Here is a 19,789-nt window from a genome sequence, read left to right as displayed (position 1 = left end):
TCTTTCCTTTTCCCCTTCCTTTAATGTTGATGATCTGCTTATTTTATGATCATGAAGCAAATTTTGGGGGGTTTTCTGCCCCTGTGGCAGATTGGCTAGTGGCTTTGGGGGGTTTTTGCCTCGTTTTTTGTAGCCTCACACTCCGAATTGAGGCACCTGGATTGTCTGACTAAACAGGAGTTGCCTTCTGGTGTGAGATGCTTGATTTGCTCCTCCACTCTTCTTGCGGCACACTGGTTTGGATGACAAGATTTGTGTGTAGGGGTTTTATTTTTTGATGTGGAAGTGAATCAACATGTGCGGGATGACACCTTGCAAGCAGGATGATAAATTAGATGGTCTCTACACTCAACCCAGCCATAGATGTGGATATTCCTGTAAATGTAAGTTTGTTTGATGTGACTGACTGAAAAGAAAAACCCCTTACTCCAAAGTAATGCAGCCCTGTGAAATAGGCCTCAACTCTTTGCCGGAACATATGTTCTTCTTGCAGAAGCTCCTTACTAGTTGTCGCGAGCAAAATGCATCGAATCGAGTGGTAAAACCCACCTGGGTTTAAATAAAATTAGGAACATAGGAATCTGCCTTATATTGAATCAGATAATTGGTCCCTCCAACTCAGTATTGTCCACACTGACTGGCAGCAGTTTGTTGGGATTTCCAGCAGGATTCTCTTCCAGTCCTTCCAGCAGATACGAGGATCAAACCTGGGAACTTCCAGACACAGTTCTGTTCACTGGAACACTAGTTAGAATGGCTTTTTCATTTCTCTCTCTCTCTCTCTCTCTCTCTCTCTCTCTCTCTCTCCCTCCCTCTCCCTCTCCCCCCCCCTCTCTCTCTCTCTCTCTCACACACACACACACACACACACACACAGACAGACAGACAGACAGACAGACAACCCCAAAGCTCGGTTTTCTACGGAGAGCTGTTTTTCATTTAATTGATTCTTAAACAACTTTAAAGCAATTAACTGGAAGCCTGCATGCACCCCAATATTCTACAGTGTTAATGTTAAGCAGCTAGCAGTGGTGCATAGAACCTAACCTGTGTTCTATACTTCCTTCTCATGGCAACACATCTGACTGCAATTTCTGTTTTTTGCCATTCTCTCTTCCCCACCCTACCTTACCCCAAGATTGATATAACTGAATTGGAGGGGGGGGGCCTTTTCTCTGATACCCCCTGAGAAAAGTTCTAAAATTGCACTTTGTTTTTGTGTGAGGGTGAGTGGAAAGTGTGTATGTGTGTGTGTAACAACTGTTTTAAAAAAGAACAAAACCACACCTCTTTCTGTGTGTCAACCATTCCCAATCTTTTCTGCATTTCTTCCCCTCCCCAGAAACAAATTGGAGGAACATGGTAGAAACATCGGATGGATTGGAAACTTCTGAAAACGAAAGAGAAGCCTCTTGTAAGGTTGCTGCTCCAGAAAAGCCCGGCAGCAGTAAGGCTGTTGCTAATAAGCAGCTGTCTCTAGCATCTGTTGGGGTTGTTGCAGTCACAATTCATGGGAAAGCACTTGGTGGTGGCAAGGAAGAACCCAAACCAGATGACAACCTGGAATGGGCCTCGCAGCAAAGCACAGATACAGGATCTTTGGATGGCAGTTGCAGGGATATTTTGAACTCCTCCATGACCAGTACAACCAGTACCCTTGTCCCAGGAATGCTTGAAGAAGAGGAGGATGAGGAGGAGGAAGAGGACGATGACTACACCCACGAACCTATATCTGAAGAAGTTCAACTCAACAGCAGAATTGAATCTTGGGTCTCAGAGACTCAGCGGACTATGGAAACGCTTCAGCTTGGGAAGAGCCTTAGCAGTGCAGAGGATGAGAATGTTGAGCAAAGTGGTGAGGAGGAGGAAGCCGAAACTCCCGAGCAAGTGGATTCGGTCGTCGACAGCGAGGAATGGACAGTGGATAAGCATGCAAGTAAAGCCCAGCAGAAGCCTTCAGTCTGCAGTTCCCTGGAGACGAAGCTTACGGACTCAAACTATATACCATAAACTCGAGCACAAACTCAGGAAACATTAATATTTTAAAAACTAACTGTTGTAAGGATTTCAGCCATTGCTTTGTGTGCTTCATCTCAGCATTTTGCACTGTGTAACGTTTAATATGCATATTTAATTCACAACATAAATATTTTTTGTAGCTGTCTTTATTACTTTTTCCATTAAGAGCTAGTGTGTATGTGCATGTGTGTAATGACTATTTATATCTTCCTCAGAACAGATTATGTGTGTTGAAACTGTCAGTAGGCATCTTTTTGTATGAGAAAACTATTTGCAAATGACCATTTTTATGCAAAATTATTCTCAAACTATAACTTAAAAGTTCTTACACTTTCTAGCCTGGCAGTAGTGACCAATATTTGCTTTGTCATTCTATTATCTTGAAATTATTTGACCACATCTTCGTGTACCAGAATTTGGGCCAGAATTAATCTTTCCAGGGGCTTTTATCCTTGCTGATAAGAATTAGAAAGATGCATATTAGTCAGTAACTTAACTTCAAACCTCTTCTTACTGGCCTCAGGATATTCGTCTCAGAAATATACTCTTGAAATGCTGGTTATAACCATCTAAAACAATTTGGCAAGGCACCTTCGGAAAGAGAAATCTTATTTCCATTTCGATTCACTATCATAGTCACTGTGCCTATAGGACTGTCACAAGGGGACCCATTAATCAGATACTTTTCCTTGTTGGGTTTTGTTAACTTTACTGTTTGCGGTTTTCACTTATCTCAGGAATGCTAATTAAATTTATAAATGCTATGTAAATGCAGACACTGAATTGGATATTGATCATTCAGCAGAAAGTAAGGTGGGCCATTGAGGCTCGATTTATTTGGGTAAAAGAGGGGAAATTTGTGCATGCGATGCTCCTGATCACCTCTTATGTTTTTAGCTTGGGGTCAGTCATAAAAGTTGGTTCTTGTTGATGTGAGCTCTTCTGTAACAGCAGGCGTTCATAATAGTGAGCAGGCAGAATTTATTTGGGTTGGTAGGTAATCAGTTGGTTTAGTGGGAGAAAGTCTGGCTGCTTTGCTATTAACATAAAAAAAACCAAAAGGCTTGTCTAACTTCTGCATGCTCTGCTCTGCATCAAACTTTTGTCCATTGCAGAACATCGAATTGTACCCAGATAAGCTGCATGGAAAAAAGAAATCCATTAATGGTGAATGTAGAAGGGTTGTATACTCATTGGTAGTGCAAAAAGATACGCTTTATGAAAACATGGACTTCCAGCGATTATTGAAGTATTTCACAGTTAGGTTGTTCACTTAATTATTGGGACCAATAGTTTCAGCATTTTCATAACTAGCTCATTATATTGTATGGACAAAAATCTGATACAGTGTCTTAAAATCTCATACTGTCCATCATGGAATGTAGCAGAATAAGCCAGTTTGAGTATTTGTGCAAGAAGCTCTTTGGAATATATGGCTCAGCACATGTTAGACAGAAAAAGTCTTGGAGTTTGGCTGTCACAGGATGCGAGTAGCCCCCTCCCCCCCGGCCCCTCTAAGTGCTAGTAACTCATATTAGGTACCTTTTTAAAAAGGTTCGTCTCTTTTTCAGAACCTGCTTCATCCTATGGTAATATACATAAAAGTAAAGTACATTCAGTATTTCCACTTTTTCAGCTGTTGGTTTCAAATTCAGTCAAGGCATTCTTCCCAGTTCGCTACCAGATGCAAAATTGCCTGTCCAAAAATTGCAACAAATCTCAGTGCAAACAAGACATGAGTGTAAGGAAGCCACCCTTTAAAAAATAAAATAAAAAAATGTTCATCCTGAAAAGTGGCAGCTAAGCCTCCAGGTGGAAATGGAATATCTCTGTGTTTGTATGCTTGTGAGGTTATGTTAGCTTGTATTTAATAAGGTTTTTTCTGGTGTAATATAATGAGGTGTATGTGATTCTGTCATCTTCTGTAATGAGCATCCACATTCTGTTCCTTTTGATGAGTTACCTTATCTTTCAGTGCCATGATAGTTCCTGTTTGTTTGGGTTTTTTAAGTAGCACAATTTCTATACTGGCATAAAAAGTAGATTCTTACGCACGGTCAAATGGTGTTTCTGCTTTCGTAAGTAGGTTCAAATTTAGGACATGTTCAGCAAATATCTGTGCTCTTTTAAAAACTTGTTTAGCAAATTTTACCAGAATTTGTGGAAGGAGATGAGGGTTGCAGGGTGGGGAAAGTGCACAATGGGCTAGACCTTCCTTTGTTTGAAGTGACTATGTGATGAAGTATTAAACACTCCAGTATTTGGATGAAAATTAGCTTACCCTGGAAAATGGAATGCTTGGTGAGCTATTGCACTTGAGCCTTTGGCAGGCCAAACAAGATTTTGGGGTTTGTAGGCTGCTAATGCAATGCTTAATTCTTTCAAGTTTATGGTAGCCAGTAAACACCATTTAACTTATTCCCTCTCTTCTCTGGATTAAATTTCAAACTGTATTTACAGACTAGAAGCTTGATCAGTGACTGGTGTGGTGTGGCGTTCTGCTATTTTTAACATGGAAGAAAAGGTCCTTTTGATTAATGCACTTGTGTGAATTTTGAGCTCAGTACAACACAGGGAGAGATACCTTGGAATGTTAATTGGGTGGGTGGATGTACACAGTATAGTTGAGTCCAGTTCTTCAACTGGAAGTTGTTAAATTTTAATAGCATGGAGCAAAAAGTATTGTTTGAAAAGCTGCTATTTGCTGAAATTGTCATAATATTTTGTGTGTGTGATGTGCCAACTAATCAAGTTATTCAGTCAAGTTACCAGATTTTAATCACTAATTCAATAGGAAGACTTTTTTTAAAAGTTGCAAAGCCATAAATGGAAATTGTACAGCTTTATATACCCAGACCTGCCCAGCAGAAACAGTAAGAAAATGTCTAAACATAAAACAATTAACACTTTTAAAAAATCAACTTAATGGCACAGCCCAATTAATGTTAATATATGGTTAATGTATTTTTAAAAGACTATAATAAAGTAATGTCTGTTAATCTTTGATACCTTTACATTTGTAGTAACAGAACGTGGGTTTAAAATAGAAAATCATTATGAAATTACTTCATGAACAGGTTCTGTCTGTTTTTTCTTTTACGAAGGATAATTGTTCTGTCTACCATACCTTTTTGAGTAATAACAGCTTTTTGCACTATGTAAATACTAGTGGGGGTTCTTCCATAATGAATAAAAATGATTATAAAAAAGTAATGGTGTGGTGTGCTTTTTTTCACCAAGCTGTTAATGGTTGCTCTCAATTCTCTGTGTCAACATTATCATGTAAAAACTCATTTTTGAAGGGGAATTGGTTTTCCCAGCTCCCTATATTCAACTGTGGTGGCTAAAATGGGCCGTGCTGGCCAGTGTGCCACAACTCCAAAATATTTTTGCATATAGTACGTACTGCCTCTGCCTTCAGTTTTCACTAGTCTACTAAGCTAGGAAGGAGTTAACATAGGCATGGAAGAGACACGCAGAAGTGATCATCCTAGCAGTTGTTTCTTTTAGCTGTACTACAAATGTCCTCCATATGCAATATCTGTGTTGTTGTTTGCCTGCTCATGAGTTAGAAATAGCCTCTCTTTTAGCCATAAACTGAAAGGATGTTAGCAAGGAGTGGATATAGTTGTAGGTTACTGAATGTACAGCATATTCAAGATCAAATGCTGCAAAGTCATACTCCCTTCAGGTCATTAACTGAAGGGCCTGCAGCCAAGCTTCCGCTTCCTGTGAGGAAATTTGTAAGCCACTCTAAGTTTTTAATTTTTACTTAAGTGAATAAACAAATTAAGCTTATGCAGTTATTGCATGAATGCAAAAACTATTCCGCTTCCTCTGGATGAAAAACTGCCTCGGGCATGATGAAATACTGCTTGTTGTGTATCATTGGGCTGATTTGCACATGTATATGCACCACTTTGATTTTTCTGCTCTTGGTTACCGTACATTTTTCTATTATTGCAGCAAGAGCGTGTAGGCCAACTTTTATTGAAAAGTGTTCCATCTGTGGTGACATTGGGCATCAGGAAAGTGCTATCTGCACTCACCCAGTGAAGGCTTTGCCTGGGTGGATTGGACCAATGAAGTATTACAAACTGGAAGAAGTGGAATGAAGCAATTTAATATTCAGCATTTGCCTTTTTCACACTGCCGCACACACGGTTGACATTTTCATTTTTTTAGCTATCTGCTGTGACCCAAAGGTCTTACTCCTTGTCAGTCACTCCCAATTTAGACTTCATGCGCATATATGTGAAATTAATATTTTATGCCCCTTTCTGCAATACTTTACACTTATTTACACTGAATTTGCCATTTTACTGCCCATTCGTTCAGATTGGAGAGGTCCTTTCAGAGCTCTTCAGAATCCTTTTTTTGTTTCAACAACCCCGAACAGTTTAGTATCCTCAGCAAACATGGCTATTTCATTGCTTTCCCCCACTCCACAATTCTAGATACAGTGGTGCCCCGCAAGACGAAAAACGCGCTAGACGAAAGGGTTCTTTGGTTTTGCGTTGCTTCGCTAGACGAATTTCCCTATGGGCTTGCTTCGCAAGACGAAAACGTCTTGCGCTTTTTTTTAAAAGCCGCTTGAAGAGGCGCAGTTGCGACGGACCGTGCTTCGCAAGACGGAAAACATCGCAAGACGAAAAGACTCGCGGAATGAATTATTTTCGTCTTGCGAGGCACCACTGTACCGTAGGTCATGAACAAGTTTATAAGCACAGGTCCCAATACCACAATAAGGGGAGTTCATGCTCACTGGGCACAATAAGGATTGGAGTCCCATCTACAAAGTTGCAGAGTCCTTATCCATGTGATAAGAGGATGGAATTTGGTGTGAGAGTGCTGAATTGAAAGAGTTTTCAACAAGGTTTTCAATGCATCAATGAGAGATCGACATGTATATCTCAGATTACCACTGCCCCCTTGAAAGGTGGATGGGAGCATAGGCACCACATATGCTGAGGTCCATTTGCTTCCCTGCTCCCACAGCTTGTCCGACTCTTCGTGAACCCATGGACCAGAACACTCCAGGCACTCCTGTCTTCCACTGCCTCCCACAGTTTGGTCAAACTCATGCTGGTAGCTTCGAGAACACTGTCCAACCATCTCGTCCTCTGTCATCCCCTTCTCCTTGTGCCCTCCATCTTTCCCAACATCAGGGTCTTTTCCAGGGAGTCTTCTCATGAGGTGGCCAAAGCATTGGAGCTTCAGCTTCAGGATCTGTCCTTCCAGTGAGAACTCAGGGCTGATTTCCTTAAGAATGGATACGTTTGATCTTCTTGCAGCCCATGGGACTCTCAAGAGTCTCCTCCAGCACCATAATTCAAAAGCATAAATTCTTTGGCGATCAGCCTTCTTTATGGTCCAGCTCTCACTTCCATACATCACTACTGGGAAAAGCTCCATGGACAAAGACGACAGGCTCCCACAGCACAGGCTCCCACAGCACAGGTACATAATTTCCTATCTTTGTGTAAAATTGTATTTTAGACTTCACTCCCTCTATCCATGTATGAAGAGAATTGGAAAATGGAGCAGCAGGAGACAGAGCCAGCCCTACCATTGGGCATAGCCAGAGGCGCCGACTTATGCACAAGATTTGGGGTGGTGGTGATGATGCATGCATGACATTAGGAGGAGCCAAGGGGTGGAGCCAGATATGGAAGCGTAGCTTCAATGGCCATTGGTGGCTCCTCTGGGCCACCTACTGCCACTGCCACTGGCTGAGGGCTGCTTCCCCTGTCTTCCCCTTAATGGGGGGAAGGAGGTACCACTGGCCACTGAAGCCGTGCCACACATGCCTCCAAAATCAACCACCTCTTCCTCTGCTGCTGGGGGCAGCTTCTTCCCTCCTGGCCCTCTTCAGCAGGAGGAGGTGTTGGCCATGGAAGCTGCTCCGCGATTGGCCTCGTCTGCCCCCTGATGGTCCTAAACATGGGGGGATATTGGGGGCTCCAGAAGAGCTGGTCCTCTAGGAGTTGGCACCTACGGGTGGTGGATGCTGGGAGTGATGAAGGGTGGCAGCAGCAGCAGCCCATTAGTTGTTCCCAAGCCCCCTGCACATTCCCCTCTGTTAGACGAGAGTTGTGCCTGCCCCACACCCTCAGGTGCAACGGAGGATGTTATCTTCAGTGTTGAAGTGAGTTTCACTTGTTAGTCCAGGCAACCCCTGTATCTGGAATGGGGTAGGGCGCCATCTTGCCCTTTGCCTCAGGCAGCAAAATGTCTTGGGTGAAAGCTGGTAGTAGAGTGCATTCTTTACTTGCAGAAGATCTCAGGTTCCATCCCTGCTGTCTGCAGTTAGAAGGAACAGGTAGACTTCTACCTTAGTCCCTGGATAGCGGCTGCCAGTCAGAACAGACAATATTGGTCTAGATGGACAAATGGTCTCGCTTCGTATTAGGCCGCTTTTTATGTTCAGTGTAGTTTTCAGTGTCTCCAAGCCAGGGCCTACCTTTAATGCCAGCCAGTTAACTATTTTAATTGTGCAAGTTTCTCTTCCTCGCTACCACACGTAGCCTGGACAGGCCTTTTGACACAAGTTCCAGCCATTTGGGGTTTACTTGCCCCATTTTTTAAGTATATAGTGGTACCTCAGGTTACATACGCTTCAGGTTACAGAATCCTCTAACCCAGAAATAGTACCTCGGGTTAAGAACTTTGCTTGAGGATGAGAACAGAAATCGTGTTCCGGCGGCGCGGCGGCAGCAGGAGGCCCCATTAGCTAAAGTGGTGCTTCAGGTTAAGAACAGTTTCAGGTTAAGTACGGACCTCCGGAACAAATTAAGTACTTAACTCGAGGTACCACTGTATATTATATAATTTGCAACCTTGCTCCTCCCCCCCATCCCAACAATGAGCAGCAAGGGGGGGGGGAATGGCGGCTGCATTACTCAGGTGACCTGCCTTAGGTCAGACTGGTCCTCACTTGGGGATTTCTGGTGTGTCAGTTGAAAAGCATTGTTAAGAGCATGGGTAGGCAACCAAAGGCCCGGGGGCAGAATCCGGCCCAATCGCCTTCTAAGTCCGGCCTGCGGACGGTCCGGGAATCAGCGTGTTTTTACATGAGTAGAATGTGTCCTTTTATTGAAAATGCATCTCTGGGTTATTTGTGAGGCATAGGAATTAGTTCATCCCCCCCCCCCCCAAAAAAATAGTCCGGCCCCCCACAAGGTCTGAGGGACAGTGGACTGGCCCCCTGTTGGAAAAGTTTGCTGACCCCTGGTTAAGAGGAATCGGGGGAAGATAGGGGAAAAGCTGGGCTGGAAGCAGGTGCAGAAATTAAGAGCAGCTTGTGATTAGAAAGATGGGAAAGGGGTGGTTTTTTTGAGTTTATTCTGGAGGAAGGGAAGCTGGGAGGGGAGATAGAAGAAGGCTGAGTGCTGGGCAGGAGGTCTTCCGGTAACAATAAACATTGCTGTTTATGCTAGCGAAAAGCTGGTCTCTGGTAGAAACTGATGCTATTTGTGCCTGAAAAGCAAGAACAGATGCCTTTTTGCACTAAAAAAAGAGAGAAAAGAAAGTCCCCATCTCCTTAGCAGGGGTGATGGCACGTGTAATTCCAATCACGATTGCTTCCCTTTGAAATCCTTTTTCTTTATTATTTTTTTACTTCCACAAGTGATGCATTTTATATGAGCAGGGATCTAACGTGATTCTGGACTTCTGCATCGAGCGATACCAGAACAGTGGCATCGGCACATGCCTCGCTTCCCTCTCCGCCCCTCACTCACAAGGCAGCAAATGTGACTGCGGTCTGTCTCACCCACACACTGAGAATTAACATGAGGGAGTGCATGTGACAGGAAGCATCCACTGCAGTTTAAAGCTCTCCTGTGGAAGAGGTCAATAAAGCCTATTGTTGCTCGCTTCCCTGTTGGTGGGAATATTTTTATTTTTTTAAAAAGAAGCATTTTGGAGAAGGGAGAGGATTTATTCCCTCTCTTTTAGACATGCAAGTTGCAATCTTGTGGTATTTTGGTAGAAATCTGTTTGCAGGAAGGAGAGGTTCCAAACAATAGCTAGCAAAGAGAGTCTGCCCACTTCAATGAAATCTGATACTTGCATTTTAGGTCCCCACTTTTCAAACCTTCCTTCTCCTCAGCAAGTACAGCCTAATTCCTTCAAAGTTCACCTTCCCCACTCTTAAAGTTGCAAACTCCTCTGATGCTAAGGGAAAGAAAAAGTGTGTAACAAGTATGAAATGCTGCTGAAGAAATGACATGCAAATTCAAACCTCTATTGTTCCATAGTATAAAAACAAACCATATAGTATATACTGTGCATGATAAAATTTACTCTGACTTCATTGCAACTGAAATGTGCAAAGGACAATAGCTAAAGTAATCACAATCCTCTTACATACCTGGAGTTATAACTAATGATAGTCCTACTCAAAGCAGGCCCATTGAAATCAATGGGCACGACTTAACGGGTCCATTAATTTCAATAGGTCTACTCTTATTTGAACTATTAATTTGACAGGTGTTTTTTTTAACCGCACAGCATGACTTCATGTGGTGCATTAAGCTTTTGGGTTTGTCAGATCAGTAGGTCAACTCTTGAGTAGGACACAAACCTCTGTAGCAATTTCTTAAGAGATCGCCCCCCCCCCCGACTTCTTGCAGTGTGAAAAGTGATAGGAAAATGCAATGGAAAGTGTGGGTTAACAGTTGCTTGACGCAACCTAAACTTTGTACCAGCAAATCAGAATGAATGCTAGCCTGATTCTGAGGTGACAGAAAAGGGGACACTATCGTGCTCACGCATGGGCAGCTGGGTACACTTGCCCCAGGCCTTGGAGGGCCAAGCTGTCTAGGGGTCCAACCAGAGACCAGTTGCCTTTTTGTTTTGAGTTTATAACTTTATTCTAGCAAGGCTCCCCTCCCTGGGCCTCATAAAAGCTCTGCACGGGCCTCCTATGTTCTGTCTCCACTCACAGGCAGTGTTCTGTTTGTGCAGAAAATTGATGTACAGTGGTACCTCAGGTTAAGTACTTAATTCATTCCGGAGATCCGTACTTAACCTGAAACTGTTCTTAACCTGAAGCACCACTTTAGCTAATGGGGCCTCCTGCTGCCGCTGCGCCGCCGGAGCACGATTTCTGTTCTCATCCTGAAACAAAGTTCTTAACCTGAGGTAATTTCTGGGTTAGCGGAGTCTGTAACCTGAAGCGTGTGTAAACTGAAGCGTATGTAACCCGAGGTACCACTGTATGTCTGGCTTAAACGTAGCTTACTGCTCAAAAGAGTTGCATCCATTTTCCCCTCCCAATTTTGCCTCTGGCTCCACCCACCCCTGATTAAAGTGGCCCCTGGAATATTAACCACGAGGAAATGTGGCCCTCAGGCTGGAAAAGTTTCTCCAACCATGACATACGCGGTGTAGTATCTGTGACTGGCAGGGCTTATGAGCCATTGCTAGCAAGGCAAGAACACTACGTAAACAAAATTATCCCCACAGAAATGGCTTGTTATATGGTTTCGGGGCTATCTTAAAGGTAGTTATCTTCTATTTTTTAGGGGAACTACAGAATGGCATCAGGTATATGGACTTGAATAATTTTGATAACCCGGAGCAGGCCAGGAGTAGCGTTAAGTGTTGCTGATGACAGCGGGCGCAGGGCAGGGGGAGTCCACAGGTATTGTCTTAAAGCAGGCTTCCTTAACCTCAGCCCACCAGATGTTTTTGGCCTACAACTCCCATGATCCCTAGCTAGCAGGACCAGTGGTCAGGGATTATGGGAATTGTAGTCTCAAAACATCTGGAGGGCCGAGGTTGAGGAAGCCTGTCTTAAAGCCTCAGCGGTTTATCTGCCTTTTCCATCTCACCCTCCACCCATGTTTTGTTCAGGCTCCATCTCATAATATGACACAGAAGGAGGAGTTTGTATGAAGAAGGTTCCGGAAGAATGTGCTTCAGAGGAACTTCAGCCCTAGTGGGAAATGGTGGCTTTCTTGGGATCCGCGCATGTGGTCTGCCACAACAGCCCCCCCCCTCTCTCTGATTGCAAACCTTTATCCACCCTGCCAATATTGCACATTCAGAAACAGAGGGATTAAATCAATGGACCCTTCCCTGCCAGGATCTAGTCCTGGGGGATGCTCCTGTTATGGTTTTTCTGCATCAGATGCCACGTCCCTGCTTTTCCAGAGAGACGCACAGTTGGGGAAACGATGGAAAAGCAATCTGAAACATCAGAGAGCCACAGGTAAGGCTGAGAACGATTACGGTTGGAACGTGGGGGCCCTTTCAGCTGCTTTCAGATGAATGCCTCAGGGTTTCATTCAACTACAGAGTTAGACCAGTGTTTCCCAACCTTTTTTGGGCAAAGGCACACTTGTTTGATGAAAAAAATCTCGAGGCACACCACCATTACAGCCCCGTGACGTCAGCGCGCAGCGTCACGCCGGGAGGGACGCATGAAAGTGTAAGTTTCAATTTTTTTCCCTCCCCCTTGCTGGGGAACCTCCAAGCTTTGGGGGGGGGGGGAGGAGGCAGCAAAGCGAGGCAGGAAGGAGAGCGCGGCTTGGCTGGGTGAGCTTTGGCAGGGAATGAGAGCCGCGAGGCGGGCGCTGCGGACGGAGGCACTGCCCGCCGAGCTCGCAGGCAGCCAGACGGTGAGAGCCCCGCGCTGGGCGGCCTCTCCTCGCCGTCGTCCCGCCTCTCGCCGCCCGACTTGCCCACCTCCCTCCAGGCAACATCTCGCGGCACACCAGGCAACATCTCGCGGCGGAACAGTGGTTGGGAAACACTGAGTTAGACCCATAGAAATCAATGAACAAAGTTAGCCGCGTCTATTTATTTCAATGGGCCTACGCTGAGTAGGACAAGCCTTGAACCCTCAGCTTTGTAAACCATTGGAGGGACGTGAATAATGTTGAGGGGTATTTTAGTGGGTAAATTAGGCCCAACTTGAAATTTCGGCTTGCTTTTCCAATTTGGGGGGGTGGGGAGTGAAGAGAGCTTTTTACTCATGCATTTCCACCTCCTCCTGCTAAGGCTGGTTTTTGTGCTTTTGCTCCCCGTTTTGATACAGAAAGCTATTTCTGATTGTGTTCTTTTTTAAAAACAAAACAAAAGCCAGCTTTTAAAAATCTTGCTTCACATGTGCAGCACCCTGTGACTTACTAAAAGAGTGTGTTATTATGATGTGTCTCCTCCCACACCACAGGCCCACACACTGGTGCCTTTAGATAGGGGAGTCTTCCTTTGATGTTTTTTAATCTCCCTTTCATCACTGGAAAAGATGTGGCAAGGAAACTTCTTTGTTTTTAACAAAAAGCCCTCACATAGGAATTTATGGCATAGGAATTGGTGCCTGTAAGGAAAGCCCAAGTTTTTGCCCTGATTGCCCTGGTATCACGTGAACCCCTCATGGGGCACCCAGAATCACAGGACCATCATGTTAAATGTCATGTAAAGAAAAACTGGAGGGATCTGTTGTGATTTAGTTACGAGGGCCCGGGGCGCAGCATAGGTGTGTGTGTGTGTGTGTGCCAGTGAGGCTATGGTCCCAGGCACACATTTTTTGAGGGGGCATGAACCAAGCACACACACCCCACAAGCACCCCCAGCACAGCCCGACCTGGTGCGACTCTCCACCCGCCAAGGGCTGTGTCAGCTGGCCAGGCTCCACCCTCCCCCCCATGTGGATGGACAGGCCCTTCTATGGGGGGGAGGTCGGGTCACTCCGGCAGTGTCGGTGGTAAGGGCTGGAGCTCCCTGGCCAGCATGTGTGCACGTCTCTCCCCCCCCCCCGGCATGCTTGCCCTTGCCCATCCCGGGTACTACCAACCAACGCTACGCCACTGTATGAGTACCCGGATGTGAAAAGTGAATGGCATCTGTCTGCTTTCATTAAAATCTTCTGCGCCACCAAGCTGTCCTTTAAAAGCCCATGGAGTACTTGCTCATTTTCACATTCTCACTTTCAAACTTTTGAATCCACTTCCCGAAGAGACCCCCTTTGTGCTAGGCCAAGACTGGCATCTTTCAGCATGACATGATATCACAGCAGACAGAGTCAGTGGCAGTCGGATGCATGCCACTTCTGCCACATCTATTTATGGTGTGTTAGTGCACACAAAGCAATGACGGAGTTGTGTGTCTGCGTTTGACATACTGATTTGTGGCATCTGAATATAGACTGCATTTTTAATCAAGGCATATATTGGCTTATATCTTGATCAGGTAAATGGGCTTAGACTTTCAAAAGTTTCATGCCAGGCACAAGACCAGCTGTTTTTAGAGAACCTTGAGAGTGTTTTCCTCCTAGACAATGAGACGCCATCCAGATATATTAGTTGTCAAACATTTGTTTAGAAACCTTCAAATGAAGGAGATCTTTCAATGTTTATGTGAACCCAAGGTCTCTGACATCTGTTCAAGATAAAATTTTAAAATTATTAACCATCTGTTTTGGAGGGCAAGGAAGGCAAGAGGTGAGCTGGTAATTAAGATTCCTTGTTGAGACACATGTAAGATATATTACTACTTATTTGTCATTTATAGATGTAACAATATATAGCTCTTTGTCTGCCATATAAGGACAGAAGGATATGGGTGTATCTTAAAAATTGGTTATAGCAATCAGCCAATAGGAAATTCAAGCAGGCTGATTGAACAGGAGGAGCAAAGGGGGGTGGATTAAGGAAATATAAGGGCTGGCCATAATGGCAGGAGGCAGGGGCCAGAGCTTGGTAACCATATACCACTGTGCCTCTCATTTATTTGTCTGACAAATAAATTATTATTTAATTTCTCTGTTGCTGCGTTGAATATTTCATTCCAGCTAAGCGTTAACCACAAGCAGGGTGCTACATTTTATGGTGCCTGCGACTCGGATAAGTGGTCTGCTGGAACGCAGCGCCTTCGCCTTACTGGACGGGGTACAAGAGAGAGGACAACTGTGCCTACCCAGCGCGCACTGGAAAAATTTTTTCCAGGGGAACGCAGCAGTCTCGTCTGTCTGATACCCTGCCCACTGACGGCGACGGACCGGGGGGGACCAGAGAAATAAACAGGGAACCAGCTAAGGGTAAGTGCACTAAGGGGTTTTGGCCCTCCAATTAATTGGGAGGAAGAGAAGTCCTGATCAAACTTCTGCGTCTCAGTAAAGGGGAACTGAGTACGCTAGGTGGCTGGGTATATCAGATGGTGATCTGGTGGGGGAAAAGGGAAAATTGGGAGGTAGTGTGTGGTGAAGTATCTGGCGCATTGCATGTGTGAGAAAGTACAATGTGTAGCTGACCTAAGTGTGGAGTGAGTACTACTTCGTTTCCCAGTAAGGTGTGTGTGTGAGTGACTGAGTGGATACTTCACAGGGCCATACAATGGGAGTTGGGGGTTCAAAGGGGGGAAGTACACCTTTTGAATGTATGTTAAATAATTTTAAGAAAGCCTTCTCAGGGGCATATGGAGTCAAACTGACGCCAGAGCGCCTGAGAACGTTATGTGAATTAGAGTGGCCGAATCAAAATATTGAATGGCCATCTCAAGGAACCTTTGATATAAATTTAGTAAGCAAACTTTCGTCTAACATCGCCAAAGAGACTGGAGGGTGCCCAGAACAATTTTCATATATAGATTCTTGGCTGAGCACATTAAATAAAAATCCTCCATGGATAAGGGAATGCAAAGTCCAACGATGCAAATTATTGGCTGTAAAAGCCAAAGTTAGGAAAGGAATCTTGCCAAATAAATCCAAACACTCCACCAGTTGTAACCCCAAGGCAAGAAAGTGGAATGAATAATGGGGGTGGAGTCACAGAACTTGATTCCTTGATAGATTATGATAAATATCTTCAGGAGGCATTGGAGTTCTATAATGAAGCCCAAGCAGAAGTGGTTATTCCACCTGTGAGTCCCAGTAGAGCTCCATCTACAGTCTCCTTTAGTGGAGCGGCTGATTGCCCACCCCAAACCCCTGTACATCCAAGTCCTAGAGAATTATTACAGAAGTTACAGGGAGACCTTGATCGGTCAGCAAGCAATACAGCCACCTCAGGCTATGATGGACTTGGTGACTTCAATAATAAATACTCATAGTCCTACTTGGACAGATTGCCGCCAGCTCCTGAATACTCTGTTCACCACTGAGGAAAGGAGAGACATAATTGAAAAGGCACAGATATATTTGCGTGAGCAGGCCAGAGTGGGAAATATTTACAACTTTCCCTTGGAAGATCCTAATTGGGATCCAAACAATGCAATTCACCTGGCCAGGCTTACCACCTATCGCCAGACGCTTGTGCAAGGTATCTGCAGGGCATGCCAGAAGCCCACTAATATGTTTAAAGTCTCAGGAGGGTAGACGTGTTACCCATAACACTGTTTTGTGTTCGGTGCACACCCACAAAAGACTTAAGTTGTCACCTTTTGAGCTCCTGTATGGGAGGCCGCCCTCCTTTGTTCAGGATAGTCCAACTGACCTCAAACAAATAAGAGACCATGTGACACAGGGACAAGTGCAGTCTCTCTCCCGTGTTTTTGTCTCTCTCCCGTGTTTGTTTGTTTGTTTTTTATCTTAACAGGTGGGCCCTCGAGCGCACGCCGTGCAGCATTGCCGTGCCGATTCATCAGCTTCAGGCTGGCATAGCATATGGGTGAAAGAGTGGAAACGTGATCCACTTGCACCTAAGTGGCGTGGACCTTACACCGTCTTGCTCTCTACTCCAACAGCGGTGAAGGTAGCTGAGGTGACCCCCCCCTGGATTCATCACTCCCGTTTGAAGAAGTCCGAAGGCAGTTGGACGTGCAAAGGTGACCCCTCTAATCCTCTTAAACTGACTCTCTCCAAAAACCCCTGTATCTAGCCCTACCGGGAACGGGCTAGGTCACGGGCAACATTAGACGACCGGCCTGCTGCAGCCACAACCTGGAAGCTGGCTGACCTGCGCACGCCTGAAGCTTGAGGAGCATCTGAACCAGTGACTGTGAGCGGGAAGATTCTCTTATACAATTGATTGACTGCCCCCTTGTGGAACAATTATCAGGGATATTACACATTGGGGATCTTTGGGATATATGTTTTGGTCTTGGTGGTTCCCCATTCCTGTCACTGGGGGAATTATATTGGGACTAATATTTATGCTATCACAATACGGTAATCTTTTGTGGAAGGAATGCATATGCTAGACATCAACATGATTTTATTATTAATCCTGATCCCTTGGGAAGGGGAGGGTCCTTGAATCTGACCAAATTTGCTAAATATGGATTCCGCTATGACCACAATATGTGGGTAGGTTTAGCTGAGATGGTAGCCAATGTGCAAATAGGACCAATTGCCTTGTTTGCTCTCTTGGGCCAGATGATTCAGAGGGAGGTGTGCCCTTATTACCGATACCAATAAATGCCATTGGTATGGTAAGCGAAATGCTACACCAAGCAGAAGTACAGAATTTCCCCGGATGGAACTCAACTAAACATTACGAGTTATACCTGTACAAGGGGAATTCTGTGTACATAAATCATCAGATGCAGCTGATTCTACCATGATAGGCTCTTCTCATTGTCACTATACTTGGGATTATATTAAGAATAGTCATACCTGGGCAAACGGTACTACCTATCGAACTCGGAATGCCTTGCCCTGTGCACCTCCTTTTATTCATGCATGGAAAGTGGTATGGAACATAACTGTGACAGAGAAAGGCAATCTAACATACTGCACTGTGAACTCTCTACCTCTTTTGCTATTTCGCCTTCTGTACTCCACGTACCAAAAACCTCAGACCCGATGGTTGTGGTGGATATGTGGAGAATGGGCATACAAGAAACTCCCTTCCAAATGGAGTGGGACTTGTTTCCTGGGATGGGTATTGCCACCAATGTGGATTATGCCCACTAATTTGCCCAAGCGTACACGAAGAAACGCTGATATTTCTCATATAGCAGGAGGAAGTACCCAAAGTTGGAGCGGTACTGATGATTGGCCACCAGAGCGCATTATAGCCTATTATGATCCTGCCTCCTGGAATCCTGGTGAGCTCATACAAGGGGCACAGGATCCTATTTATAATCTAAACAGAATAATTCGATTGCAAGCAGTAGTGGAACTTGTAACCAATGTAACGGCCCAGAGTTTGAGACTTATTGCACAACAGTTGGATGAAAGTAGAGCCGCATTTTGCAGCTGAAAATGGGAATGGATTATGTACTTGCCTATGTGGAGTCTTGAACTTGACAGGGAATGCCTGTTGCTTTAACATTTCTGATAATGGTGAGGCAATCCGTGTGTTGGCCACAAAGATGGAGAGTATAGCACATGTCCCAGTACAAACATGGGAAGGATGGGATATGGGATGGTTACCTAATGTCACAGGACTCAAAGGGATATTATTGTCTTGCTTGTTTTTCTTGACAGTAGTGGTAATGGTTTTATGTATGATGCCATGTATCATTTCATGTTTTAGAAGTACAATTAGCAAGATGATTTCGAATGAAACTCTACCTCATGTCATGGCCCTATACAGAGCTTTAACTCAGAATATGATGCAGATCAAGCTATCAAGGACGCTTGGTCCTTGAGCTTGAAAGGGGGGAATGTGGCATCTGAATATAGACTGCATTTTTAATCAAGGCATATATTGGCTTATATCTTGATCAGGTAAATGGGCTTAGACTTTCAAAAGTTTCATGCCAGGCACAAGACCAGCTGTTTTTAGAGAACCTTGAGAGTGTTTTCCTCCTAGACAATGAGACGCCATCCAGATATATTAGTTGTCAAACATTTGTTTAGAAACCTTCAAATGAAGGAGATCTTTCAATGTTTATGTGAACCCAAGGTCTCTGACATCTGTTCAAGATAAAATTTTAAAATTATTAACCATCTGTTTTGGAGGGCAAGGAAGGCAAGAGGTGAGCTGGTAATTAAGATTCCTTGTTGAGACACATGTAAGATATATTACTACTTATTTGTCATTTATAGATGTAACAATATATAGCTCTTTGTCTGCCATATAAGGACAGAAGGATATGGGTGTATCTTAAAAATTGGTTATAGCAATCAGCCAATAGGAAATTCAAGCAGGCTGATTGAACAGGAGGAGCAAAGGGGGGTGGATTAAGGAAATATAAGGGCTGGCCATAATGGCAGGAGGCAGGGGCCAGAGCTTGGTAACCATATACCACTGTGCCTCTCATTTATTTGTCTGACAAATAAATTATTATTTAATTTCTCTGTTGCTGCGTTGAATATTTCATTCCAGCTAAGCGTTAACCACGTCCAGGACACAGAAGAATGAAGGAGAGTGCAGAGAGAGGGTCAGAGGCAGAGATTATAAGAGGACACAAGAGGCCTGACCACATTCGAGGTCTGTTGTATCGAATGGACCAATAATTACTTTATATTATGTTCATAACTACCACAGCTAGCACCATCACCCTACATCTTTGGGCATCTGCCAGGGCCCCAACACCCTGGTGTGGGCCTACTGCTGATTCCTGCCCTGGGTCCTTTAAGAAAAAAATGACTCAGTGCCTGGGAGGCCTCTCATCTCAGCCTTTTAATTGGACTCAGCTGGTGTTTTAGGTGGCACTCCATAAACACATTAAGGAGATGGTGATGATGATTTATTGGGCCCTGAACACAGGACAGGTAACTTGGAGTTTCCAGGGTGTGAGCTTTGCCATCTACCACCCAAGGTAGTCCGAAGGAAAGGCGAGAGGTCCCAGTGGAAGAAGGCAGAAGGTGCAGTCTAAGGCACTGCAAAAGCACTACAGGCCTCAGGTAAGAGTGTCACCCCTTTAAATGTCC

At 44.5% G+C, this 19,789-nt stretch overlaps 2 protein-coding genes across 4 annotated transcripts in view; both read left to right on the top strand.

The window, feature by feature from the left end:
* SECISBP2L (SECIS binding protein 2 like) overlaps nucleotides 1–2,070 on the top strand; it is a 40,675-nt gene extending 38,605 nt beyond the window's left edge. Inside the window, exon 18 of the mRNA XM_081170008.1 lies at nucleotides 1,343–2,070. Coding sequence (XP_081026134.1) covers nucleotides 1,343–2,010 — 668 coding nt within the window. The 3' untranslated portion in view covers nucleotides 2,011–2,070. The remainder of the gene's footprint in view (nucleotides 1–1,342) is intronic.
* Nucleotides 2,071–11,766: 9,696 nt separating this feature from the next.
* Nucleotides 11,767–19,789, top strand: part of SHC4 (SHC adaptor protein 4) — a 63,855-nt gene continuing 55,832 nt past the window's right edge. The window contains exons 1-2 of one of the 3 annotated variants that reach the window (XM_081170020.1): nucleotides 11,772–12,238; nucleotides 19,626–19,762. Coding sequence is in view for 1 of the 3 variants with exons in the window: in XM_081170017.1 (XP_081026143.1) it covers nucleotides 11,998–12,238 (241 nt within the window). In the remaining 2 variants the exon portion in view is untranslated. Of the gene's footprint in view, nucleotides 12,239–19,625; nucleotides 19,763–19,789 lie in introns of all 3 variants that reach the window. The other 2 variants (XM_081170017.1, XM_081170018.1) reach the window with 2 other exon arrangements.

This window comes from Podarcis bocagei (genome assembly GCF_964188305.1).
Source record: "Podarcis bocagei genome assembly, chromosome: 14".
In the NCBI taxonomy this organism is placed as follows: domain Eukaryota; kingdom Metazoa; phylum Chordata; class Lepidosauria; order Squamata; family Lacertidae; genus Podarcis; species Podarcis bocagei.
Note: the sequence above shows the minus strand (reverse complement) of the source record. Positions and strands in the feature narration are given on the sequence as shown.